The 26,790-nt window shown below is 44.5% G+C and overlaps 1 protein-coding gene across 3 annotated transcripts; it reads right to left on the bottom strand.

Moving 5' to 3' along the window:
* Window positions 1-573: 573 nt before the first annotated feature.
* Window positions 574-26,754, bottom strand: lingo4b (leucine rich repeat and Ig domain containing 4b). 3 transcript variants are annotated; one of them, XM_020655021.2, is made up of 3 exons: window positions 26,377-26,754; window positions 8,344-8,459; window positions 574-7,527 (listed from the first exon to the last, which is right to left on the bottom strand). In XM_020655021.2, exon 3 carries the CDS (start codon window positions 7,513-7,515, stop codon window positions 5,704-5,706), a length of 1,812 nt encoding a protein of 603 aa, XP_020510677.1. In that variant the 5' UTR covers window positions 7,516-7,527; window positions 8,344-8,459; window positions 26,377-26,754; the 3' UTR covers window positions 574-5,703. The 3 variants fall into 3 exon arrangements, with proteins under 3 accessions (XP_020510677.1, XP_065814282.1, XP_065814283.1); XM_065958210.1 differs by lacking the exon at window positions 26,377-26,754 and adding an exon at window positions 11,147-11,299; XM_065958211.1 differs by lacking the exon at window positions 26,377-26,754 and adding an exon at window positions 9,961-10,100.
* Window positions 26,755-26,790: the final 36 nt, after the last annotated feature.

Here is a 26,790-nt window from a genome sequence, read left to right as displayed (position 1 = left end):
ATCCAACCTCATGTCAGAAACACATTTTTGTGGCCCTGTTGAGGTTTGTCAGCCAGTCCAACACTTTTCTCCAAAGAATAATATCTTGAAAGCCGCTGGATGAAAATTGGATGGAAATGATATTTGGTACTGACCTTGACACTCAAAAGCGGATTAAACCAAATTGTTTTGTGACGATTCCATGTCAGCATTCCCCAAATCCAACTGAGAGAAAACCAGGACATGGCTCATGAAGAGTCGTCTTTGACAAGCTGCATCCTGTCTTCCACTGTAGAAGGTTGAGTCTTAGTGCCAGGATCAAGACCTGAAAGTGGGTCACAGAGACTTTTTTATTGGGTCAAAAACGTGTGCCTGGAAGTAAATTTTTGGAAGTGTACAATAAGCTTTTAAAGGAGCAATATGTAACTTTGACACCTAGTAGTTAAAGTGGGTACTGCAGTCTAAGTTCTAAACATTGTAGAGAGCTGTCTCCCCCCCCGCCCCCTCCTCTCTAGAGTTGATGTTCATGCAGGTTGCCATGTGGTGGACACTGAAGCTTCAGTGTTTATCCAGCTCTGCATCGGTCTGTAAACCTTTCTGCGTTCTAACCTCTCTCCATTTTTCAAAAACATCTCCAATATTGATCCTAGTTTGAGCACGTTTCTGCTCGTGGCGCTTATTAGAAACATGCAGAGGCTTTTTAGGTCGGGTACAATCACTTCTATCTGAACCAGTTCTCTTGCCCGCTTCCATCGCTGGAAGCGGGCTTCTCTGGTTTTCATTTATTTATTTTGATTGCTAAGATTTCATAATCATGTTCATTTATTTGGCCCATTTTACCTTTACTCTTACAGTTTTCACATGCAGAGAAACAAATTTAAACAAACACTATATGTATTCATTTCAGGCCCATAAAGACCCCTTCCTCCCTTTAACGGAGCCCTGGGTAGTCAGTCCCACCCCCCCTGCTACGCCCATGTCAGAGTGTACCCGAGCTGAAATATGAATGAAAGTCTTCAGACATTTACTGACATGTCGTGTTTTCGCTGCAGCGTATCCTCCCTCTGCAGATTTGCCGTCAACAATAAAACAGAGAAACACACTTCAGAGTGAAGAGCCAATGAGCTGGGCTGCCTTCTGCTTAGCACAGTTTGAAGAGCTGCCGTGCTCAGAGTTGAATCACTGAATAGAAAATCATTTTGTCCATCTAATGCAGTTGCCTGGACTAACCCAAAAGAAGAAAAAAAAACCTCGCTGATAATCACGTGCACGAACAGAGATTTAAACCCTGTGGATTACCTCTGCTTGTCTCACTCTGTTATATAGGTCTGTCTGGCGGGTGCTATCCCCCGCGCAGCTTGGCCTCTCACATTATCTATTTTAATACAACTCTTTGCTCCCATTGGACAGAAAGCCAAAGGGGCAGATTAAAGTGGTGTTTATAAGCCCCTCCCCCCTCCCTGACTGACGTGCACCCAGAACATTATGGTCTCTTTGCATCTGCTGTTAGACGACTTTCAGGCTCCTCCTCTGGTTTGAAGATGGGGCGGGGGGCGGGGGGGGGGGGGTTTCCTTACACCACGATGCATTTTACATTTACATTGATGCTGTTATCCAGAGCGACAGCGGAATAGGCCTAACTGGTTAAGTCGACTAAATTAAAAGCAGCAAACGGAAACGGTGGCTGCAGCTTCAGAGAGATGCAATTAGAGAAACACGTTCATTAGACTTGACTTCCAGTTTTCTTTGTAATTTGAGAAACCGATTTAAAACACAAAAGACAAATATGACAGGTTGTATTTGTCGATTGTTTCTCTTCAAAGACGGACCCTCTCTGGATCTCCCTCCATCTTTCAGACATTTACCGTCTTACTTTTCCTTCGGAGCGATAGCTTCAGCGATTGCCAGCCTAAAGAATGTCTCTATTAACTCCTCCTCTGGCAGCCCTCACTGTCTCAAGCACTTCACTTATCTCTGACTCATTAGAACTGACCCGCTCTGGATGGAGGTGGTCTTCCACACAGCTCGTCTGTGAGGAGACGAAGCGTGACGAGAGGTCCTAACATGAGACGATGAAATTGAAGAGAGAAAAAAGAAAACCTCTCAAGCTGAATTACCCACCTGACTCTACATCTTAACTCGTGTTCTGCTGTAAGAGAGAGATTCTCAGAGAGAGAATCAGTTCTGGTGTGATCCCTGACTCTCAAACCTCTTATGCACCTTTCTTCAAGTATTAAGGGAGGGACATTTGGAAGACCTTAATCTAAGCTTGTATTGAGCCATTTGTGCACCCCAGAACTTCCACCAGATACGTGTGCATTGTGTTTCTGTTACGGGTCTGTACTCCCTCGTCCGTCAACATCCACAGGCCGCGTTCTCAGAAGCGCAGCCGGTGCAGCACCGCCGGGCAGCAGGAGGCCCGAGAGCAAGGAGTTCCCGGGATAGTTACAGAATCATGCGGGACAGTGCAAGATGGGAGCGTGCCTATGTTCCCACAGCCCTATGTTCCCACATTTCCTTTTTCATAAATTTGTATCAGATTTTATCCCCCTTTCTCCCAATTTGGTAGCCAATTACACCCAACCTATTATCCAGTAGCAATGGACTACAGATGGAATGTAGCTTTTACCTAAATCTGGTGCGCCCATCTCTTTGTTTATTGCAAACATTTAATGTAAGTGCACATTGTCCTTTTAAATAAACAAACTAAACTAAGTAGCACAGAGGCCTCGCATTGACTAGCTTCCGGTCAGATCAGTCGAATGAAGCGCAGCAACTGGACGCAAACCATCGTCTTGTGGGAGGATAGGGCTTAAATTGAAGGGAAATGTAGGAACACAAGACCTAATTTTGAAAATGTCCTAGAAATGTGCGAACATAGGGTTTAATTTTGAGAAAAATCTTAGAAATGTGGGAACAAAGGGCTGTGGGAACATAGGGCCTAATTTTCAGTGAAAAAAAATTTGAGACAGTGAAATCCTGGTGGCGCCCCTGCAGGACTATGAGTGAGAGCAGACACAGTGGTATTCCTCTGCATACATAATCCTCCGTCTCTCTTCAGTAAAGAAAGAAAAACATACACTTGTGTGGTTCACTGCCAGACGAAGCTTTATTGTCTGTCTGAGGGGCAACGAGGCCACTTTCTGTCTCAAATCGAACACAAAGTCCTCACAATGGACTCGCAGCTCGGAGATTAAGTGCTTTGGTTATGCAAGAAAAGGGCTCCTCTCTTGCCAAATATCCCAACAATGGAAAGATTTCAGACGCACATCCACTGAGAGATTGCTTTCAAGATGATTGGATTGTTTTTTTTTCACAACTGTTTGAAAGCTTTCAGAAAATCTTACATGAAACAATCTCAAAACAAATCATCACACACAGTGAAAGTTTGAATGTAGGCATTTAATAAAACAAGCCATTCATGAAGAAGGGAGCAAACAAACAAAGCTGTCAGTGCTTTTTGAGTGCAGCATTTCCATCTCTGCAAAACAAAGCATTGCTCGGTGTGTAGAGCGTCTGCACCTTTACACACACGGCCAGAGTGCCATGTTTGAGTGACGCTAATCCCCAGAACTAGATAAAATGATAGAATAAAGCCAGCGCACACAAACGCCCTTGACCTTAATATGTACATGATGACAATGATCAGGTGAGCATTCTCTCTGTCCACGGTGAGAATGATACTGAGGCACATTATTTTTCTGTGTTGTGTGAAAAATACAAAAGTGGTTTCTTAAATATAAAAAAGAGAAATCGGAGCATCTTCAGATGCTACAAAGCATGATCCGATGTAACAGGCAGAAATAATACGTTTCAGGGACGATCAGGGATCCAATTTAGACCCGGCTAACTTACTTTTAAGTATGGAGGGGGGAAGGGATCATTCCTACAGTATGTACATAATACTACGCTATCAATCATTTACACTGCTGCATGTTCATTCAAAGATTTACCATAACCTGCAAAAACCTAAATCTTTGACAAGTATACTAGTCTGATTTCTAGTCGAAAATATATCACTGTAATCATTCTAGTCACACGTCGAGATAAACATCTTAATCTAAAGGTCCAATCAGTGAAATGATAAAGTGACCTTACTATATGATCAGACATTAAGGAAACATGCTGTTGTTGAAGTGCTGGCTTCTCTGACAACAATGCAGCATCCAGTATGTCCTCCTTCTAACTTTAGATTCTGGTCCTGAATGCTCTGGATTTGTTTGGACCACAGAAGGTAGGCGGTTTTAAGGCACCCCCCCACACAGCCGTTTTGGACGCCCCTCGGTTTGCCAGATATGAGAGCAGTTATCAGGTCAAACCAACAGGTGTTGCAGCGATGGAAGCGGGCAAGAGAACTGGTTCAGATAGAAGTGATTGTACCCGACCTAAAAAGCCTCTGCATGTTTCTAATAAGCTCCACCAGCAGAAACGTGCTCAAACTAGGATCAATGTTGGAGATGCTTTTAAAAAATGGAGAGAGGTTAGAACACAGAAAGGTTTACAGACCGATGCAGAGCTGGATAAACACTGAAGCTACAGTGTCCACCACATGACAACCTGTGTGAGCATCGACTCTAGAGAGGAGGCGGGGGGGGAGACAGCTCTCTATGATGTTTAGAATTTGGACTGCAGTACCCATTTTAACCACTAGGTGTCAGACTTACATACTGCTCCTTAAAGCTATAAAAAGAACAAAATAAGGCCAGAAATGCTTCTAAGAACTATAAGATCCGGGGCAAGAACATTTGACGAATGTCTTGAATGGAGACATATGGACTAATTTAAATAATACATCTCATTTCAAGATACCCGACAAGTAGAATTTCCTGCCCCCTCGGCTGGTTATTTTTACCTATCACATGCTATTCAGGCTTTTTTTCTTTATTTCTCAAATATCTTGAAATAAGATGTTTGTCTGGAACTGTCAGATAAATGCGGCTATAATGATTGTAATGTGATATTTAAGATTAGAAATCAGACGATTCCTCCTGCTGAGATTTGAGTTTTTGCAGCGTGACAGAGAGTGATGTTCCATTGCAGCGCAGCATACCAAATAAAACCATAACAATGAGAATTAAAATTTATATGGCCAGTCCATTCCATGTTGTTATTACAAGTACTTCATAGTCACATTCTCACATGTTAGAGTCTTGCAGCTCGTGCTGAAGTAGCAGTCTTCAGCATGATCCCCTGTGGCAAAGCAGAAATAGCAACCGGAGGGGTCGAGGGGGCAAATGTTTTTAAGCCTTGTCAAAGCAATTGAAGACAAAGAGCTGATCACACTTGTACAGTATGGATAAACAAGCACCTGGTGTGTTTCAACAATGTCGAAAACTTTTGATGAATGTGTGAAACCCCGAACGGCCTTCGAGTGTAAATCCAAAAATACGTGAAAAGAATTATTACATGCTACATAGAAAACTCAGCCTGTGCTAGTTCAGTGTTCGTCTGTTTATTCAGTCCAAGAAAGCTCTGCCTACAACCTTTTTACATCTTTCTATTCCAGGATCATGACATATTCATTAGTTAGATAACACAGCAAAGTGGGTGCTGAGATGTAACTTTCCACTCTAAAATTAGAAGAGAACAAACCAGTTCTGATTTGCCTTCCAAAGGGGGCCTCTGAATACAGGTCTCTGTCCTCCAGTGTCCCATCAGGGCTCCACAGTGCAGAGGAGCAATGTCACAGTCACTAAAAGGACCCCTTCCCCCTCTTCCTTGGCTTTAAATAAGTTTCATGGTGAACCGGCCACCGTCACCTCCATCCCCTCCTCCCCCCATGGAAGACCGGGGAACAAAGTCAATGGTCGCCGTATGCTTGATCTGACCTTTGCTCTGGCTCCAGAAGAACATGAAAACAAAACAAATGGCTACCGAGCTGAGGAAGGACAGGAAGCCCATGGTGGTGGCGATGATGAGGGTCTTGGCATCAAACGGGTATGGCTTGGCCATCTGTGCTGAGGAGTTGGCCGCTTGGGGATTTGAAGGCTCGGCCCAGGCCTCTTCTGACAGGTAGGGGATGGTTCTGTTACGAGGGAGCCCCTTCACATACAGTCCAACAGTCAGGCTGTCATTGCCGGCTGCATTCCCCGCCAGGCACTGATACGTGCCACTGTCCTGAACTTGAGCAAAACGCACTTCTAGAGTTCCATTCAGCAAAACCCTGATTCGTCCTGTTGCCGTAACCACATTTCTATGGGATGAGATCCAGGTGATGGCCGGGGCTGGATCCCCTTCAGCCTTACAGGAAAAGAGAACCGTAGTTCCCTCCTCTACTCTTGCCTCCTGCGGCCTGCGGTCCATGACACGAGCAGGTCGGCAGGTAAACAACCTCGGGAGCTCCTTCTCGGAGAAGTCTCTGAACTCACGCTGCCTCACCGTGTCCGGCGACGAACATGTGGGCTGACGTCCATCAAAGTTCAAGCGCAATCTGCGTCTGACAACCCAAAGGAGCCTGCAGTCACATGCTAGCGGATTCCCATCCAACCGCAACACCTGCAGGTTCCCCACAGAGTGGAAGACGCTCTCCTCCAAAGTTGTAAGCTGATTGGATGTCACATTAAGCATGCGAAAGTATGCCAGGCCCCTAAAGGCCCCGGGCTCTATTCTCAGCAGGCTCCCACCAGCAAGGTGTAGCTCCTGGAGTCTCAGGAGGTCCCCGAGCAGATGACCTTGGATAACGGTGATGGGGTTGTAGGACAGGTCCAGGAAGTGCAGATACACAAGGTGACGAAGTGCTGAGTAAGGAATAGCACTCAGATTGCAGCTGCTGATGACGAGGGAGGTCAAATTAAGACCGATCAGGCTGTTGCTGGCCACTGTGTCCAAAGCTGGCCAGTTTGCAATCACGAGGCTACGCAGTCGGTGGAGTCGTCGGAAAGCGTTGTTGGACAAGGAAGAAATGGTGAGGCGCAGCATGCGGAGATGCGCCAGATTCTGGAGCTGGGAAAACGCCTCGGTGGGAACGGAGGTCAGGTTACTGCGGTCTATGTTGAGCTCCTGCAGGTTCTGCAGTCCAAAGAAAGCCCTCTGGGAGATGAACACCAAGTCGTTCTCCTCGGCCTCCAGTGTTTGGAGGTTCACCATTTCTCTGAAGGTATAGTCCAAAAATACCAGAATCTCATTCTGACTCAAATCCAGAAAGCGCAGACTGCTCAGGCCGGAAAACACCCCAACCGGGATGATCTTGAGTCGGTTATTCTTAATCCGAAGCGTCCTGAGGCTCTGTAGGCCTTGGAAAGCCTCCACCTCAATCATGGAGATTAGATTATCACTGAGATCCAACTCTTGAAGCTGCTGGAGCCCAGAGAACTGGCGGCGCCCCACAGTCTTAATCTTATTGTGGGATAAATCCAAACGCCTGGCATCACCGGAAAAGCCCTCTGGCACTGAGTTCAAGTGTTTGCCTGAACAGATCACTTCTTTTGTCTCAGGTCGACACACACAGCGTGGAGGACAGCTTCCTGCAGAAACACCCAGTCCCAACTGGAGCAGGATGCTCCACGCGCCCCATCTGACGACTGACTCCACAAACATCTTACCCCCAGCCTGCGATGAGACACAGACATAAAGATGTTAGTTTAGCAATGATTTACTCCAAACAAAAAAAACAAAAATAAATGAAAGATCTAACACAAGGAAAAGAAAAATATATTTCTAAATATTTATTAAAAAAATTAAGTAAGCAATTTGTAAAGACTGTGGGATGGTTTTGTCACCACATCACCCCTGCAGGGTGTTTCCAGCCAGCCCGGGGCTGAGTCTAAATCCTCGGGGGGGGGGGGGGGGGGGGGAGTTATGTTTTTACACTCTGTTATTGAGAGACATGCTTCTCACACACACAGATGCCAAAAAAACACACATGACCTGTGGACATGCTTTAATAGAGAGATGTCAGAGTGCAGCTGCTACATGGGGAGCTGGCAGAGCTGTTGGGCGTTCAGAGACTTTCTCAAGGGCACCTGGCAGTGACCTGGAACCTCTCCAGCCACCAAACCAACTTCCATATTTTGGTCCGCAGGCGACCCTCCAGTTCCCAACCCAAGTCCTTAAAGCGCCACCCCCCCCCCCCCCCATTCTGGGGTGGACAGAATCCTTTTTGGTTAGTTAAAACGAGCAGGTGAAGACTCTGTAGTTAGTGACTTCAGAGCACTATAACTAGGCCTTTATTACCCTCATTCTGTGGCCCCTGATTTTGCTCAATTTTTTGACATGTAATGCTCATAAAATTCTAAACATTTTGTTTTTCACTTTGAATTTCTAAAGTATGAATGGAGCTCTATAAATTAACTCGTCCTGCCTTTTCTAGCTAAAGTCCAAGGCAAGACAAGACATCACTTAGTTTAAAATGGCGTCTGGATTTACCGTTTCAGTGTTGGAGTGCAGATTTTCATAACCAGTGACAGTCAAGGTGGAGTCAGACTTGAGTTAAGTCCTCTGTAGAGTCGTGGATCTGTTAATACCGGGCCATTCGGAGTATCCTGGAGAGCAGAGAGAAAGAGAAGTGAGGCTTAGCAAAATGAAAGAAACTCAAAGATTTAGACTAAGCTCTGGGCGCGCACACTCATGCAGCAACCGGCAGTGGGTCTTCTGCGTCCTTTGTCCTGTTTTTTAATAAAGTTTGAAGTGTTTTCTGCTTGTTTTCCCCTGATTGCCATGGACTAGAGCCTTTATACATTCAACCACTGATCGGCAGCAATTAGTTTGTCCAGTTTGAGACCGAGACAAGGCCGAGTAAAAATGCTTTCCATTCCGAGACCGAGACCGTCAACAAAAAGTGGCCTTGAAACTGTGTTGTGTATTGGAGTTGTTGAGTTAAAATTCAGCTTTTTCCTCAAATTGAAAAAAATAAAATAAAACTGAGATACGAAGAACCGTGTCCTCAGCTTGGTGTTCAAACTTGTATGTGTTCCTGCTAATGGAAAGCCAAGAAAAAACCTGATGAATTAAAAACCAGCTTAGAAAAAAACAACTTTCTGAGTGAGCAGCCCTTCCTGGATTTTAATGATTCATGTTGTACCAGCCGGTCTCATGGAGCGCAGAGATTTGGGTCCCAGAGTGATCCTCAAATGAAAGTTTTTGTATTTCTTCTGCCAACTTCAGGGTAGTGAGACCGACCCTGCTCAGAAGTCTGACAACATGGTCACACTATTTCAGCTGCTTGCAATGCTGCATAACCAACTCCGGCTTCTCCCTCACTCAGTTAGCTGACCTGCAACTTGAAAACCATAAATGTTTCTCTTATCAACCACATTCATGATGAAGATTAAACAGGAGATGATCAAACCTTCTACAAACCTCCAAATGTAAGAATCAACAAAAGGCACATTATTTACTTTCTTTCATGTCAGACATGTGTCAAAACAAACGACCAGATGACGGCTGATCTTACCGCTCGTTTTAAAAACATGTCTGTTAATTCAAGTAAGCGTTATATTTAACCACTTGTCCAAACATTAACTGTGTTTCTTCTGTTTTAATGAGCCAACGTGAGGATTACCTGAGTGTAGTTTTTAGAGTGAAATGCCAAAAAGGACAAAAACAAGATTCAGGTTTTTCAAAACATGAAAATAAAGTTGCCAAACTGAAACAAACTTTTTGCAAAATGTGTTTAAAACAACTTAAGACCTTCAACATTGAGCCTGAGAGACGAATCAGAACATATCATTTTACAAACAAAGAGCTCACAGGGTAAACACCAACACAAGAATGTTAACACCACGAGGAGACCAAAGAGAGGTGAAATATGACAGAACTCCATTATCCTGCCCGTGTCACGGCCTCTAAAGTATTTTTCTCTTCGCTGAATCGTGCAACAGAACGTCTGGCTCACACACTGACTCTTAGAATCAACAGCTCCGATCACAGAAGCAGCTAACAGAACACCAAAACACACAAACTGCACTCACACCGAGCACAGTTACAAACCACAGAGTGAAGATCTCAAACTCAGCCCGTCATCATGATAACACCGCCTCTGACCTGCAGCCGTGGCTCTCCTTTCCTCTCCACAGGCGGACAGTTTTGCAGAGCGTGGACTCGCCCTCGCTGCAGAGTTGTGGACGGTCCCAGAGCTGCAGCGCCTCTGTCTCATCCCTGCTCTTTATGCACACTGCTCTTATACCGGCTGACTCCCAACACAACACTTGGTGCTCGAAGACTCCCCGGACTCCCGTTAGACCGATATATCACACGCACGCCAGACACACCGGGAGGGGCTTTTAATACAGGACGAACATCAGCCAATTAGAACCCATCATGGGGCAGTTTTCTGTTCCACAACTATAGATGATCTATGTTAACATCCTTTATGTGTTTCTGAAGAAAGGCAGAATGGTTTACAAACATGAGTTTATCTAACATGATCGGGGCGCAAATATGACTCATTTTAACTTTGATATAAATGAATTAAACCTTTACTCCCCCAAGGAGGATTAGTCTCATACATGAGTTCATGTTTTCTTGCTCTTGGCCTAACATATCCATAACGCATCGCGTGATTTGATGAAACAGTTCTAACTTTTGGAGCAACACATTGCAGAAAGTGCAGAAGTGGATTAAGGTCGTTGTTTCCTTCCTTCAGAATAAAAAATGCCCTCGTGAAGAACGTTGAATCGCCCGCTGTCTACTACAATTCTACAATTCAGTTTATCCAAAGCGACGTACATCAGAGAGTAAGTACAACACAAGCAAAGATCTAGAAAAAGGGAACAATGTCAGTAAGAGCAAACGATCAGATTTGAGTCCGATTGGACACACAGGTGCTGACAGGAAGTGCACAGAGGCAAAGCACAACATTGAATCAGATTAAAAATCAGAATCAGGGTTTATTGCCAAGTTCATTTACACATACAAGGAATTTGACTTGGTGTATTGGTGCTAAACAATTAACAGGGAAATAAAGCAGAACTAGCAACAACTTAAATAATACAGTATAAGAAGCTATAAGAAGCTATTGACGGCAGTTCTTGAGAGCTCTAATATAGGAACCATCTTAAAAGTCGTCATTGTCAAACAATAACCATGTCTGAGAGGTGATAATAAATACACTTTCCTTTTCTTTCCTGAGCCTCGCTGGCTACGTTCATGCCGGTTGATTCAAGTGAATTCAATAGAAAAACATTAAATTAAACTGAAGTGAAAGTGTGAATGTTATTGTTCTGATTACCGTTCAGCTGCTCTTTAAGGAATGCAAAACAAATCATTTGTAGAGATCGGTCCTCTGCAGCAAATATTTGTTTTCCTCCTCCTTGTCGGTGTCCTGTCTCTGTGTGTGAAACATGGGAGGGGCTCACAATTGAAACTTGCTTGATCCCCCCTGAGCCACCTTGTGAGAGACGCAGCCTGGCAGGTGTGTGATATCTCAGGCACGTGGTCGGTCAGTTGCCGGGCCCTGGCAGCCAATCAGAGATCAGAAGCCCTCCTCTTAAAGCAGCCTATGCACACATCATAAAGCTAAAGCCCAGCCAAAGGTCGGGACCCCGGGGTCACAGCCGGGGGGCCGACCCCGTCAGTCAAATTAGAAAGTGGGGGCGTAAATGCATTTGTAATTTGGACGTGTATTTCTCACCCTGTGTGGCGTGAAGTCCCAAGAGTGTCGTGTTGCGGGGTTAATTACGCTAACTATTTTCTATTACGCACGCTGCTCGTGTTTCTAGAAGTGATGCTCTTTTAAATTAGAGGGAAGCCTCGGACCGCTGAGAGCTTCAGGAACTCAAAGCAGGACGGGGACGTGTGAAGTAAAAATGTAAACAATGTAAATATGAAATAAAGAAATGTTGGGATAAGATGAACGCTCGACATTAAAAACTTTGTGTAACGCTCTTCAAACCGGAATCATTTTGTTCAGGCTGACAAAGGTCCAAAGAAGTTTGAAATCTGGTGTCAGCGTTAGAGTGACCGAGACCTGTTAGAAAAATTAGTTTTTAACCCTCAATAAGAATTCGGGTACGTTAGCTTTAAGCAATGTTTTAGTATTCATTAGGAACGTCGATTAAAAAGTCGGATGAACCACTTGCCGACTCAGAACCTGAGATCATGGGCCGGCTCCAGCCATTTTGATGCCCTAGGCGAGATTAGGATTTGGCGCCCCCACCCCTTCTCGAATCCTGTCACCACAACATATGGACAACAGCCATTGGAAACACCATCAACAGTTTAAATTACTTCTCAAACAAAAATATAGAATAAAACAGAGCAATATATTCTAACATCCCTGTTGTAACAACGGGCTTCGTCGGCGCCCCTCCAGCATGTGGCGCTCTAGGTTGATTGCCTATATGGCCTATGCCCTGCTGATATCAACCAAGGAGCACCTGAATGCAGCATTTTCTGAACACAACAGAAATCGTCACACAGGAAGACACTCTTGTTCATTTCTCTTGCTGTAACTTCTGAAAAAGTCCCCCGCTGTTATTTTACCGTTGCATAATTCTGTTTGGTAACTGATTGATTTGATTTACTTACATATCTGGTTGGGTAGATTCTGATTGACTCTCCTGAAGCGGCCTGCAGAGAAACTTTATCCACTCGTCTAAAGCCCGCAGCAGCAGACTCTTACCTAATCAACCCTCAGGAAGCCAAACCCACTCGGATGTAACCTCTCTGCAGACAATGCTTTGGCAGAGTCCAGCCGTCCTTTGGGTGAACTCCCCAGCATTTCTTTATTCCCTGAAATAATTTATCTCTGTGACTGAGCTCCGTTTGCTCTCTCTCCTCCGTCATCAGACAAAACCCCTCATCAAAGCTCTCGGGTCTTATCGCCTTCCATCAATCTTTGGACAGTTGTCACCCCCGCGTTAAAATTAGGACTTTCTTCACCGGCTGCTCACAGCTGCAGAGTTAGTCGTGACTTAGCACGGCACTGTTGCCTTTATGTTTCCCTGAGTGTGAAGATAATGAAGGGATTACGTTTATCAGACGACGAGTTAAATTACAAAACATTCAAACAAACCATCAGAGCCTCAGGATAGTCAAAAAGCATGTATGACGTTAAAGATGAGAGTCTTACTAGAAAACCTGAATGTAAATAAAAGCTCTTAAAACCTCAATACAAACTAGAGATGTTGCTATAGCGACTCATTTTTCTGTCAAGTAAACAGAAATTGAATTTCAGTCGTTTCAATACGTCTAAAGATTAAAAAAAACAAAACGCTCAGAAAAAAGTGCACAATTTATTTCAACACAGTCAGAACCAGTTTGCAGAGTGCATTACTCTGCATGTTTGGTTTGCTGAGTGTGGCTAACATTAGCATCGCTAGCCATCCGTCCTCCCTGCAGAATTTGATCAACAAAAAACGACCCGATTGCAAACACGTAGAAAGGGATTTTCTGGAAAATTCATGAATGGTCTTTTTCTATTTTGTAATATTTTTCAATATATTTTTTTTAATATCTTGTAGGATTTTTTCCCTTGGTGCATTTGTTTTGTAACAAAAGCCTCTTTGACATGTCCTCTACTCTTCTTACTCCTTTTAGTTTGGAGCATTCTAAAAGATTCTTGAGCAGGCTTTAAACCGTCCCCCTTGAGCCCCACTTGTTGACCAGGTGTGATGTCATCATTGCCATTGTTGGACACGCCCCTCACCTCCATGGCGGTGCTCAATGGGTCTGGCCAACAAACGTAATCAGCCCACCTTTGCATGCGCCTTATTGGCTTATATGTATGTGGATGTATTTGATTGGTTGTCTTTACCTTCTTGATTTTGTCTCCCTATTTAAATGATGTTTGCAATCTGTCTCTTGACACCCTGATGAAGCCCACATGTGTCACCTTCTCAAACGGAAACATTTTTATCACTGAGGAGGAAAGTCACCTGCATGTTGAGTGTTTGGTGATGATTCTGCACGCCGGGAAGTCTCACATTTAAAGTGTTCATGTGTTGCACCATGAGCATTTCTGCTTCGACAAATGGCTGCAGCGACACTTTCTCATTATCTGGCTGCAACAAAGCCAAAGGCAAAGAAGAGGCAATGACTCTCAGATGACTCTTTTCCTGGCTGTGCTATGACTTTATTACAGGTTTCTCTCTCTGAGCTTTCAGGTGTGAAATGATCCGCTCTCAAGCTTCCTGTTACTTTTGGGACCTGCAGTAAAATGTGACAGATGGCAAACAAATCCAGAGACAAAGATTTTAGTGGAAAACTTCCTTTGCAACAGGTGCAGGAGACGGAAACGGGACTCCACACATGGGCAGCAGGCTGACAGACTTTGTTTCATTTTGAGTTCATCGCTGTGCCAGGCGGCCCGTGTGACAGAGAATGCACAGTCGTACCCTGGCTGGGTTTTCTGACACTTGTCAGAGAGCTATTTTGAGCGCGTCACAGTGAGAAAGACAAGAGCCCGGCTCAAATCCCCAATTAAAGCGACTGGAACAGAACAACAGCGAGGGGATCACAGAGCGTGAGCGTGTGTCTTTCTGTGTGGCAGTGTGTGCTCTGAAGTGTGTTTCAGTACAGTTGTGTGTTAGTGTGTTTCTGTTTTTTTTATGAGCTTTTGGCACCTGCTGCAGCGTGACGGCCCCTGAGACCTCCTGCATGCAAGCAGCAAATATTAAAAGGTTTTCTGGCAGAGCAGCTGTCGGGCACATCGCTGGAAAACAAAGGACTCCCGGTCTTTCCCCCGCGGGTGTGTCGGGGGAAAGGGCTCGTAAACAAGATCATGTCAGGAGCCGACGCCAGGTCCAACAAAATGTTTGAAATGCAAGCGGAGAGAACACGACAAACTTTTCCCAGAACAAGTATCAGTTATAGACACAGGAGGTAAATAAAGTCGATGGCATCAACATTCTCAGACTCAAATGATGTGACACTAATGAAACAGAGACAGCTAAGGCTAACGAGCCTGCTAACATTAGCCTGAACTCTTTTTGTTGCAGAGCGTACAAACACCAGAGACTGTAAAACACATGGACGTAGTCTCATTGACGTCACCCGTTGGTTGATGTGTTATGAAGCCAAACGATGGCAGCCATTTATACCATACACATTTATTTACACATACACGTTTATTAAAGGAGGAGTCAGTAGAAATGTAAACACAACATTCAAAGTGGGCCTCTCCTCCTGGGCTCATCACGACCACATGGCACAGTCTCTGCAGGACGTACTTTGACATTTACTGCTTTTACCTACACTGCGAGCTAACACAAGCCAGCACAAGCTAACCGCCGGGGTTTGTCACCTGCCATGAATCAGAGCAGCACCTGGGGGAGTTTCTGCCTCGTCATGTCGTTGTCGAGAACATGAGTTATTAATTTCTGTCAGGACCTAAAGACAATTTCAACCAAAATCTTAAAAAGTGGATCTGGAGGAAATTACCAACCCTACCTTTAAGTTCTGTTTCAATAATCGTTTCCTGTATTTTTGTAAATGACCGAATATGAAATATCAAGCTGATAATATTGTGACATTTTCAAACAGCGTTCAGCTTCGATCTGATGATTTTCTGAGCTGAACGGAGCCGCCGCGGTGGGCAGGTGAAAGATGAGCATCTGTTGTTCTCACATAATCCCATTCTTGGTGGAGCAATCTAATCTTCATGGAATTCACGGCTACGTTACATAACACAGGCGCTCATTATATAAAAACATTTAGTGGACCTTTGTAAAGGTCGGGTAAATGCAGACTGATGAACCCTAAGATCACAGAAGAAGAAGAGAGAGTTTGTTTGTTTGGCTGCACAGTGGCGCTCGCCATGTGGGGGCGGAGATAGAAACAGCGTGTGTTTGTGACAAACAGGATTATATTAATTGTTTGCTTCTGTGCCGTAACACTCAAACACATTTATTCCTATCATCGTGCTGGTTTCTGCTCGTTCTCTTTAAAGCCCCTGGAAACCCAAATCCACAAAAAGCTTCTGATTCTGTTATTTATTTATTTATTTACATCGACTTCTCTAAAAGTGTTAGAGATGATTTGTGAGGTTTTTCACGTTAGAGTTTCTTTAAGTCTTCTGAGGTTGGTCGTAAAGTGGGCGGAGTTATGTCTGAGATTCATTATGTGATTGATTTCAAACCAATCATAAAATATACCGACTGTTTGACCCAATCAAGTGCAAAAAAACCATCTCTGCTCCAGCCTCCTCCTCAGTCTGCCTTCGTGAGTCTGAGCTGGCTCCTCACTGCGTCACCTTTCGGGATTAGTTAGCTAAATGCTAAATTGACTTGAGCTTGTTTAGTTCTTTTCTGGTCTTCTGACTCCTCAAAGCACTTTTACACCGCAGGTCACACCTTCACATTCACACCTTCACATTCACACCCTGATGGTAGAGGCTGCTGAGTAAAGAGTATTTACTCATCCATTCATACACATTCACACTCCGCCGACGAAGCAGTGGGAGCAACTCGGGGTTAAGTGTCTTGCTCAAGGACACATCAGACATGTGGTTGCAGGAGCTGGGGATCAAACCCCCGAACCCCCGACCTTCCGTTTGAGAGACGACCGACTCTCCCACAGCCGCCGCTCAGCTAACCACATACTGCCTGTAATTTATTTGAGGCTGAGGCCCCATGTGAAGAGTAATCGTGCTTTAAAGGAAATATATAGAGAGAGGGGCTCTGATGTGTTTTCATGATGTGGTGGAAGTGGGTCACAGTGACGGCTCCTCGCTCTCATGTCAGGCTGCGCGGCGGTTTAAAGCACTCCGCTGTTATTCCTCATTCTGACGAGGAGGAGAGAGTTAAGTCTCCGTGCGACGTCACGCAAAGTGCAGCGTCTGCAATATTAATAATAGCACAAATAAATGAGAGGAGGGAATTAGTCTCAGCGCTGCGCCTATGTGATGTGACAAATTAGGTCGTCTCAGATAACAGCCGCGATGCGTCCATCAGAGGGATGAGGGGAGGTTACGCTTTAAAGGCGATCTGAGCGGTGGGAGGAGCAGGACTCTGAACCTGACACGGGTCAAACTACAGCAGAGAGACAGACGCATAGACTTCCACTGCAATTAAGTCATCATGAAATGTGGGACATCACTCTGCTGCTGCTCAACCGCTGTTAGCAAATACACATGAAATTAAATTATTTTAACCACAGACGTTATGGATAATTCAGCCATAGTAATATCTGCAAACTTGTTAAATTGGTAGAAGTATTTTTAATGCACTTTTGGGTCTAAAAATGTATTTCAGGCCTTAAAGGAGCAGTACATAACTCTGACACCTAGTGTTTAAAATGGGTCGACCAGGTCTTGGATTTAAAAAGGAGGAGAAGAAAGCGAGGAAATTAAACTGGCAGTAAAATAAAAAAGAAGGCTGTTATGTGGGACGAGTGAATAGTTTTGAAGTATAATTGGCGCCTTGTGCTCAAAAACTTTTGTCAGGTGTGTTGAATTGAAGCCAAAAAGGGATTTTTCCTTGGCTGGCTGTACGAGTTTTTCAGATCTGCAGGTTAGGAGGAAATGAGTTAAGCCAGAGAGGAAAATAAATCTCTATTGTGATTTTCACAGAAAAACGATCACCTCTGTAATCTCCACTCTCTGGTGTGCAGGTGGAGCTTTTCCTCTTTGGCACACTTACAGACCTGCATGATAATCTGATGCTGCTGATGCACAATCCCACCTGGTTTCCATCTGAGCCTGAGCGAGGCAAAGGCAAAGGCAAAAAAAAAATGAAAGCCAGTGCTGTGCATGTGTGGGAGGAGATTGGCGGATTCCTGTCGCGGGGCAGGTCGCAGACTTGATTTCTGCAGCTGTCAGAGCGCCTGCATACGTCATGTTTAGCTTTTGAGGTCTGCATCACTTCTGTTTGGTAAATTATCCACACTGTCCCAAAGTGCATCAGTTAAACTTTAATCTCAAAGTTTGAATGTTCTTTGTGCCTCTACCTCACAGACACTTAGCAGTTCTCCATCACAGCGCTCCGTCCTCTCGTGGGACCTTTACCGCCTGCAGGTTACACGTTACTGTGTTCCGCCTCTTATGAGAGCAAAGATGCCGTCTTACAGGAAGTGACTTCATCAGATCAACATCATGACAGAGTTCTCTGTGCAGGGCTTCATGCTACATTACCAGTTAACTCTGCAGGTTCTGTTTCAATGCATTCAGGTCTTACCTCCTTCAGTTTAATATACGATGAGTGTGCTGGTGAGGAATCCGTCTGCAGCTTCTTACTGAGTAACAAACAAACTTCAGAACTAAGACACAAAGTCGGCGAGTATAACGGTGCCAGCATCACTAAGCGCTCCCTCTCTTTTACAATAAAGGTTGAGGAAATTAATCTTTGGTGGAAGCTGGAGTGGAAACCAAACCCAATCGTCCTCCATATTTGTTTTTCTTCTGAAGTCTAGTGAGTTGATCGAATGAGTTGTCAACAGACTGTCGTCATAGAAACAGGATGGACATGCAGCTCCCGAGCTCACAGGTAACACTTTTCTGCCTGGAATAAACGCCAAGGTGGACACGGGGGCCTAAGGCTGAATCTAAAACGTTCGATCCAAACGTAACCTTCATGTCTCCAGATCAGACAACAATATTAGATAGCTGCCGAGGTCAGAGGTCAACCAGCATCTCTTGAGTTCGGCAGGCTAAAAGTACACTTTCTCTTCTATGGAGTGTGATGTTTCGAAAGGGAGTAAGAAAAAAAAACCCTCTGAACCACAGATGACTTAAGTTTACTCATCCAGTGTGGCTGAAAATTGCCAATTTGCCTTAAAGGGGAGGTGCGCTCTGCAGACCGTTACTAACGTCTCCATTAGTGGAGCAGCTGGAGGCTAAACGGACGACCAGCAGAGACTCTGACAATCAGCAGTCCTGTTGCTCTGCTGCTGTTGTGTTCGTATGATCAGTACAGCAGATCCTGCATTCTTCAGACCCTTTTAACGGACGAATGTGTGACCTTTTTGATCCAGTTGGTGTCGCCCTTGAGCATCAGCCTGAAACCAAAACAAACTGCTATTTGGCGACACTACCTCCATCCTGCAGCCTCCGCTCTCCTCCAGAGACACACCTCCATCCCCTTGTGTTTGATAAATGCACCATAATTAAGCGCTAAGCGCAAGTGGAGGACAAAATTGTCCTTGACTCAAGCTGCAGTCACCTGTGTCCTGCATTGTTGTGTTAGCATTCTGATGTTAGCGCTCTTTAGTTAGCTCGTAGCTTCACATTTCATGTAAATTGACACAGAATGAGCGTGATGTAAAAACTCTTACTAACATCCAAATAATCAGTGAGTATGTTCTTCTTCTTCTCTCTAGTTCTTGACTAAAACAGCTTTTATACACAAGGGGAAGAGCCGGCCGTCCCGTCCATGTAAACACGGCTCTCACAACAACACAGCCAGTGGGACTCGAGCTTCTCACTCATTGTAGACAGTCAGGACTCAGAGACACATTTACACAGGATAGACTAAATTTATGATTTATTTATGTGTGACATGTCGCACATTTTTACTTTAATGGATCAGGAAAATCTATCTCAAAAAACATCTTCTAGCCTTGTTCAGAGAGAGGAAGACACAGGGTTACTCGTATGAAACACTTTGACACCAATGGTTTGAAGATTTTCCCAAATGAACGCTGGTGATTGTAGTAGTAGTAGTTAGTGTCAGGTGCTTTCACAGCAGAGAAAAGAAGCATGTGAGGATAAATGCTACAGTACAAGCACCTGGACCAGGCGGCAAAAAAGAGTCATCTGATTGCAAAACTGTGACATCATCATATCAATTAATTTGAGTTATTCCTTTGACAATTCGTCAGCAGAGCTGTGTCCAGGACTGGGTCGCCTCTCCAGGGACCTTTCCTCTCGCCCTTTGCATGCTAACTACGCTCCAGGCCCAACGCCAAACTTTATACAGTGTACTCCAGACTTCAGTGATTTGATGCATAACTTTAATGCATTCTTTCTAAGACTATAATCGTACCATCTGTATTTCTGAACGTTGCATCTTAACAGTACAATCGTCATCTCTCTTATTCCTGACCGCTCAGCGTTTGTCACAATGACTGTTTGTGAAGTTGTTCGTCCTGTCTCGTGGAGGCTCTTCAGTTAGAAGCTGTTAACACTCTGAAGCTCTGACCTCTTCTTTAAACTGAGCCTCTAAACGTTTTTCTCCATTGAAGCCTTTCTCCGGGTTCAGCAGGTATACTTAACCTCACACTGCCCTACCTTTAAGCCCCGGCTGAGAACTGCTTACGGATGGGAACCAATAAGAGCAGCACCTAAAGGAAATCAATCTTCATCAGCTTTAATGTGAAGGACGAAGGTAAAAGACATCACATACACACTGAGTGACGGATGGACAGGTAATCCATGTGGGGGGCGAAACAACAACAACAACAACAAACATCGGCGAGCGTCCTCAAGCTTTTAGATGTGCGGTGCGACTGTTCTCGAAGCCTCCGCATTCTCCCAAACCTGTCATTCCCAACCTGTCCACCAGGGGCCCCCACAGTTCCCAGTCATTTTTTTTCAAAATGTTCTGCCCTGCCCGACCTCGTTCAATCATGAAGCGTTTGTGCTACCTGCCGATAATCCCCTATAAATCTCAAGTGTCCCTTACCACAGCTCTCAGTATTGTTTCCCTCTGTGTTCTTGCCTGTTTGGTTTCAGGCGGTGACTTTTCTGTGACATTTTTCTCGCCCGAGCCTTGTCACATTTATAAGCTTTCTTGCCTGTGAACTAGTAGCCACGCTGTAAGGCTGTTCATTAACCCTTGATTCGTCTAATGTTCCCTCGATTCAAACAGCTCAGCCTCTGCTGTGTTTGCATTTTGCATTCCTCTCCCCTCTGAGATTCAAGATTCAAGATTCAAGATTTTTATTTGTCACATGCTCATACAGATGTGCAGTCAAAAGTAAAGACTGTTCCGCAATGCCATGCAATAAACATTCAAATGACTAAAACACATAAATACATAAATACAGTAATATATAAATATAATGTAAAACTAAAAAAGAAATATTACAAAATATAGAACAATGTAAACAGTGTAAAGTGTCCAGGGTGTCAAAGTGCAATGTGCAGATTGGCTGAGTTGCCTCTGAGCGAGTACAATGTCGTGTAACAAGTTGTCAAACGATGGCTGCTTTTCATCACACTCATTTAGCCCTCCTCCAGTCCTCCTCCCTCAACTGACAAGGAAATCGGTTTCCCGTCGACGATGAATCTTCCAGTTTCTTAACTAGAAGAGGAAGGAGGAGAAGAGGACGGAGGAGAAAAGAAGCGCCTGAGGATGGAAGTGTTTCAACCAAAGACGCAACATGATTAGAAAAATGCCGCACCAACAAAGTGCTCTTTTTTTTTTTTTCACTCGGTTTGTACTCACAGCGCTGACCTGCAGAAAACGGAAGCATCCAATAAAAAGGATGGACACAAACTGGGGAGGACACACATGGCATGAAAAGAAAAGACGCTACATGAAAGAAAGAATAAAAAGGACGCCTCTTTCAAGGCTAAACAACACGAGTCTTCTGCAGACATGAGCCTCGGGGCCACTGACATTCAACTCTCCATTCATGCCCGGCAACATTTCTGCGGTCCCAGTGAACATCTGATCCTTCTATTCATCTGCAGAGAGAACGTGTGGCCTGAAGAGCGCTGCTGTGTACTCTGGGTTCGATAAAGCATTACAGAATCTGCCTTCAAAAGATGTCCTCATGACCCAACCCTCGAAAAGCAGAACAACAACCCAACGCAGGAAACCTTCATGAGTACACTGAGACATGTCTCCTCGTCTAAAGAATGAATGCTCCTGATATGAACGTTAATCTCGTGGCTGTTGAGACTGAAACGTGGTGGGTTGCTGTGCAGATGCATTGCTCCAGGCGTAGATACAATATTCTCCCTCAGAAATATTTTGGCTATAAGACGGATATTAATGCGCTGCAGTTGGAAAGAAATCAAATCTGCAGTGAGAGACTCTGCCAGTTTTCTCATTTTCTACTAATGGGACGCTGAATATGCAAACAGCATGAAGCTTTTTGGAAGGCAGCTATTTCTGAAGCCTCAGTGATCTAAAGGCGTCAGATTCACGATCCTGGAAAACATTCAGTCAGGAAGTATCAATTAAAAGGTGTGAAGTGAAATCTCTGAATGTTCTTAACACACTAAACTAGGGGAGGGGTCGCCTTGTTTTTAAGCTAACTCAAACAACTAATGTCGGCCTCATCCCCAATTTCCACATAGTCTGTGTGCGCTACAGTTTTTCTCTCTCGGACGGCGTTCGCCCCCTGACCCACTGGATCCTTTTCTGGAACATTCACAGGAGAACTACAAGATCACAGGAGAACTACAAGATCACAGGAGAACTACAAGATCACAGGAGGACTACAAGATCACAGGAGAACTACAAGATCACATGAGAACTACAAGATCACAGGAGGACTACAAGATCACATAAAAAAATTACAAGATCACAGGAGAACTACAAGATCACAGGAGGACTACAAGATCACATGAGAACTACAAGATCACATGAGAACTACAAGATCACAGGAGAACTACAAGATCACATAAAAAAACTACAAGATCACAGGAGAACTACAAGATCACAGGAGAACTACACGATCACAGAACTACAAGATCACAGGAGAGCTGAGGATGGAAGTAGAATATGTGGAAAATGTGGGGGTTACATCTTACCACATTTCAAATGATTTCAAAGTGGCAGACAAACTTCAAAAGCCAGAATATAATCATGAGAGTTTGTCTAGAGTTGGGACTCTCCCATGATCTCGATCTCAGCTAGTTTGTAATAAGGTGGTCATGAAACTCATGCTCGAGCTGTTCTAAGGCGGTCCTGCTCTCATCTTGGTGTTACGATGAAAAATAAATGTGTAATTTTAGGAGAACCAGCCACCAGATTTTAACTGGCCATGAATGACCTTTAATCACTCTACCTGTGTGTCTGATTTTGTCCAGCCTCAGAGCTGCGACAACACAACGTCATTATTTCTGCCAGTTTGACTTCCTGTTTCTGAAAGTCTAACTAAATGTTGCATGATTATTATTCCTAACTTGAACTCCAAGGCTTGAAAGTTTGTTGTGAAAACATGTTCCAGTCAGAACGATGCGTATAAATACAGTGATAAACATGCTGCACCGCACAGACAAAGAACTCTGATTTCTTTCTGTAGACAAACTCGTTAAAGACTTGTCTTCTACTTCCGCGCCTGAGGCGATCAATCGAGGTCTGGAGCGGCTGCCCAATATAACAGTGCAGATAAATCATCCTCTAACAAGGAGGCCGACATACTTCCTGTGCATGAAATGCCCTCTTGATTAAATTGCCCATTTGGCAGAGTCCCAAGCGTCAAATCCTTGGTTCTCCCTTGGTGCTGATGTGCTCCTCCTGAGCCACACTGCAGCTGATGTGACGCGTGTCCTCATTATGACAAGAGGAGAGAGATGCTGCACGCTCTCCCGTTCACCCCTGAGCCCCCACTCCAACGTTGATCCTGGATTTCACCTGACTGCGAAGGGGGATTATAACCAAATCCAACACGGAGAGTCATCAGTGGAAATGAAGTGTTGACGTAAAGACGTTTGGTCAGAGTCAATCAGTGTGTGTACGAGAACAGTGAAGTCGAGCTGCGGTTACAGCTCCATTAGACCGGCTTGTCCCAATTTACAGCAACAAGGGAGAATCTGTTCATTGACAGAAGTATGACTCCTGGACAGTAGGGGACGATATGCTGCTTTCAGCTAGTCACTAATGGACCTTCTTCCTGTTGACCTGCTACATCACAAACAAGTTAGCGAGCAGGTTTTATGTCAAATGGTGAAAACATGAACAACTCTACAGCTCTCTCTCTCTGCGCAAGCAGGGGCGGAGCCAAGGGTAGACCAGGGGCGCCCGAAGTCCTGGACTATGACTGGCTGCTTGCCTTGTCAGAGACGGGTCTATTTCGGCTGTTTTACAACAGGCTGCTGGTATCTTCTTTTGAATCTCAATGTCGCCCATTTCATTTGGTTAGTATTTTAAACAGTGACTTTGGACGTAAGGAGCCGGAGGGAATGTGTGTCTTTGAGTCTTTGAAGAGACTTTTAGATATTAGTTTTGTTCCCTGTCTCATGTTTCGTACCGTCTGAGATCCAAACAGCTCAACTTTTCATCTGATTGGTTAGAAAATATCAGAAATCTGGGTCATGATTTCTCATGAGGAGTTGGTGGAGGGCGCTGAGACTCGACCAGATGAGAATCTAAATGTTGCCTCTTTATCATGGAGAGAGAAAGGGTCCGTAAATGACTTTTATTAATGTGAATGTTTGGGGTCCTCACGCTTCCAGCCACCCCTGCAGTGGCCCGGGTCAACCACCCTCAGTGAAAATAAAACAAAACATACAGACTCCTGATCGCATTTTCCATCCCTTTATCAACATGACGTCAGAACAGGCACAGAGTGAACCACAAATCATCCTCAGAGAGACAAAGCAACATGTTGTTTGCATGTTGTTGTCTTTATTTCTGCGTGATCTTGTGAACCCCTGAGTACAGATTCCTCACACCCAGGACGCACCGTCAGACGGCGCAAAACTGACAGAACGCAGCGCGCGCAGACTCTGTGGAAATAAGCAGTAAGGTGGTCAAAGTCTTCCTTATTTTGTCACTTTTCCAATAACGCATGTTTTTAAAGGACTCAATCTGTTATTGTTATGATCAAACGTGACTGTGCAGAAGGTTACTCACGTCCTGCAGTTTTGTTATTCATCACTCCGTATTCACTTAGAGCCCACACGCATTAACAACGCCCCCCCTTCTGCACCCATCACTGACCTCAGACCCTTGTCCTTCCTGTCAATCAAACTACACCTCAGTAAAGAATCACAGCGGAGAAGACGACTGACCTCTGGACCGCTCATCATCACTGAGGTCTCAGGAGGGGTAATCTGAAACCATCCCCTCTTTCTCAGTACAGAAAACTATTTAGGGGCGCTGGTAGTCTAGTGGTTGGTGCACGCGCCCCATTACCATGTACAGAGGCTCTAAGCGGGCGGCCCGGGTTCAAACCTGACCTGTGGCTCCTTTCCCGCATGTTATCCCACTCTCTCTCTCGCTCTCTCTATCCACTGTCCTGCCTCTTATTAGAGTTAGGGGTTTGGGTTTGGGGGGCACAAAAAGCCCTAAAATAAATCTATTTCATAAGACAGGTGCGTGAGAGAGGATTGAGTCTGTAGAAGAAAAACTGCGGGCAAACTCCTGCAAACTGTTTGCACATTGATTTTGTGAGACAGCCTGCAGGAGTTTGCCTGCAATGTTTACTAATAACAAGCAAGAGAAGACCCACTATCAGGTGCATAGGACTGCTGTTTCTGTTGCCGTGGTAACCAACAGGTATCAATGTTGTCTCAGTCTTACTAGAATCACATCGAAGTTTAAAATTCTGGTTCTGTGACAACCCTGAAAACACAGGTAAGCCTCGCCCCGTCCCCCGGGGAAGGGAGACGAGGCTGCAGTTAGAGGAGTCTGTAATCCTGCAGTGAAAACACGCTCCAGCTCTTTTTAGGTTTATGGAACAAACTACTCTGAGGATTACTGTTGCACAGGAGCACCGACGAGCTTCCCCTCAAAAAACATCAGGCAGAGGCACACTGACTGACACACAACCAGCAGAGCTACGGGCTGAATGATTAAGTAGCAGAGGCTTATTTTTCTAGGTTTTCTGAGATTTAATGAAAATACACTGAATGGAATTATCAATATAGGTCAGTATTAAAAATCACATCGACAACAGACACGACACAAGTGAATGTTATGATAGCAGCTCTTCAGAGAGTTGGTTTCCACTGAAGAACCTTGATTTTTTTTTAATTAAATTGAACTATTTCCTCTACTGCAATGAAACACCTCAATGTCAACCTGGTCCACATGAAGAACAAACAACCCTTCAAAGCTGAAAAAACGAAACCAGGCAACATCAAAAACATAAGAAAACTTCACTTCAGACACCAAACATAAGTTAAATCATTACTCTTTGCACCCTAAATCATCCTGTCCACCCGCTCCTCCTTGATGTAGCCACACGAAAGTCGTTTTTGGGAACAAATTAAAAACTATTTCGGATTTGAGTAATAATAGGATCCATTATTTATGATAGAAACGTGTAGAAAATGAAAGCACAAGTTGATCAAAAGATGCGTAAAACGGCCATGGCGCACATTTGGAACACTTTACGCACCCGTGGGAAAATTTGAGGGAAATTACAGAGATTGAGTGATTAAAAATGAGTAATATGTAAGAGGAAAAAAAACCGCGACGAACCAATAGAGAGCCATGAAAAACATGTTTAATCTGTTTGAGAACTATGTGGCTTTCTACTCTCGGTAAACATCCGAGTAAAGTCCTCTTACTTCAGGCTGCAATAAATGATTCAGGAACATTTAAGCTATTTCATCAAAGTGATGAAAACCTTAAAAAATAGTCTGATGGTTCTTTGTGTTGATCGTGAATTGCAGGAACTCACCTTTGAAAGCTTTCAGTGTAGAAACGATCGCACCCAAACTCGCACCTCTTCATCGCTCATCGTCCGTCTCCAGCTGAAAAGCGTGTTCATCTCTCTGCAGGACACTTTCCCCTCTGCTTCCTCTTCTTCCTCTTCCTCTTCTTATATCAACATTCAAACACACTTTCCCAACATCTGTCGCAGCGGAGACGCGCAGTCTGCTTCGCCCTCCTTCTTCATTAATTTCCCTTCCCACATGCCAAACCCCTCGGGGAGTTTTGTGATAATTGCGCTTCTAAAATAATTGAGGTCGCCTCTGACTCTCCCTGTGATGATGCTGCTGCTGTGGAGACGCTGCTGCTCGCGCTCTGACCGCGGATCGTCTGCGCCCTCCGCGTCTCCATCCCGGACTGAAGTCACACAGATTTAAAGCTG

Source organism: Labrus bergylta, chromosome 8, assembly GCF_963930695.1.
Source record: "Labrus bergylta chromosome 8, fLabBer1.1, whole genome shotgun sequence".
NCBI classification, from domain to species: Eukaryota; Metazoa; Chordata; class Actinopteri; order Labriformes; family Labridae; genus Labrus; species Labrus bergylta.
The sequence above is the reverse complement of the archived record's forward strand: the minus strand, read 5'-3'. Positions and strand labels throughout refer to the sequence as shown.

What these genes read in the sequence shown, in the direction of transcription:
- lingo4b (XM_020655021.2), bottom strand. Translation starts at nt 7,515, where the DNA reads ATGTTTGTGGAGTCAGTCGTCAGATGGGGCGCGTGGAGCATCCTGCTC.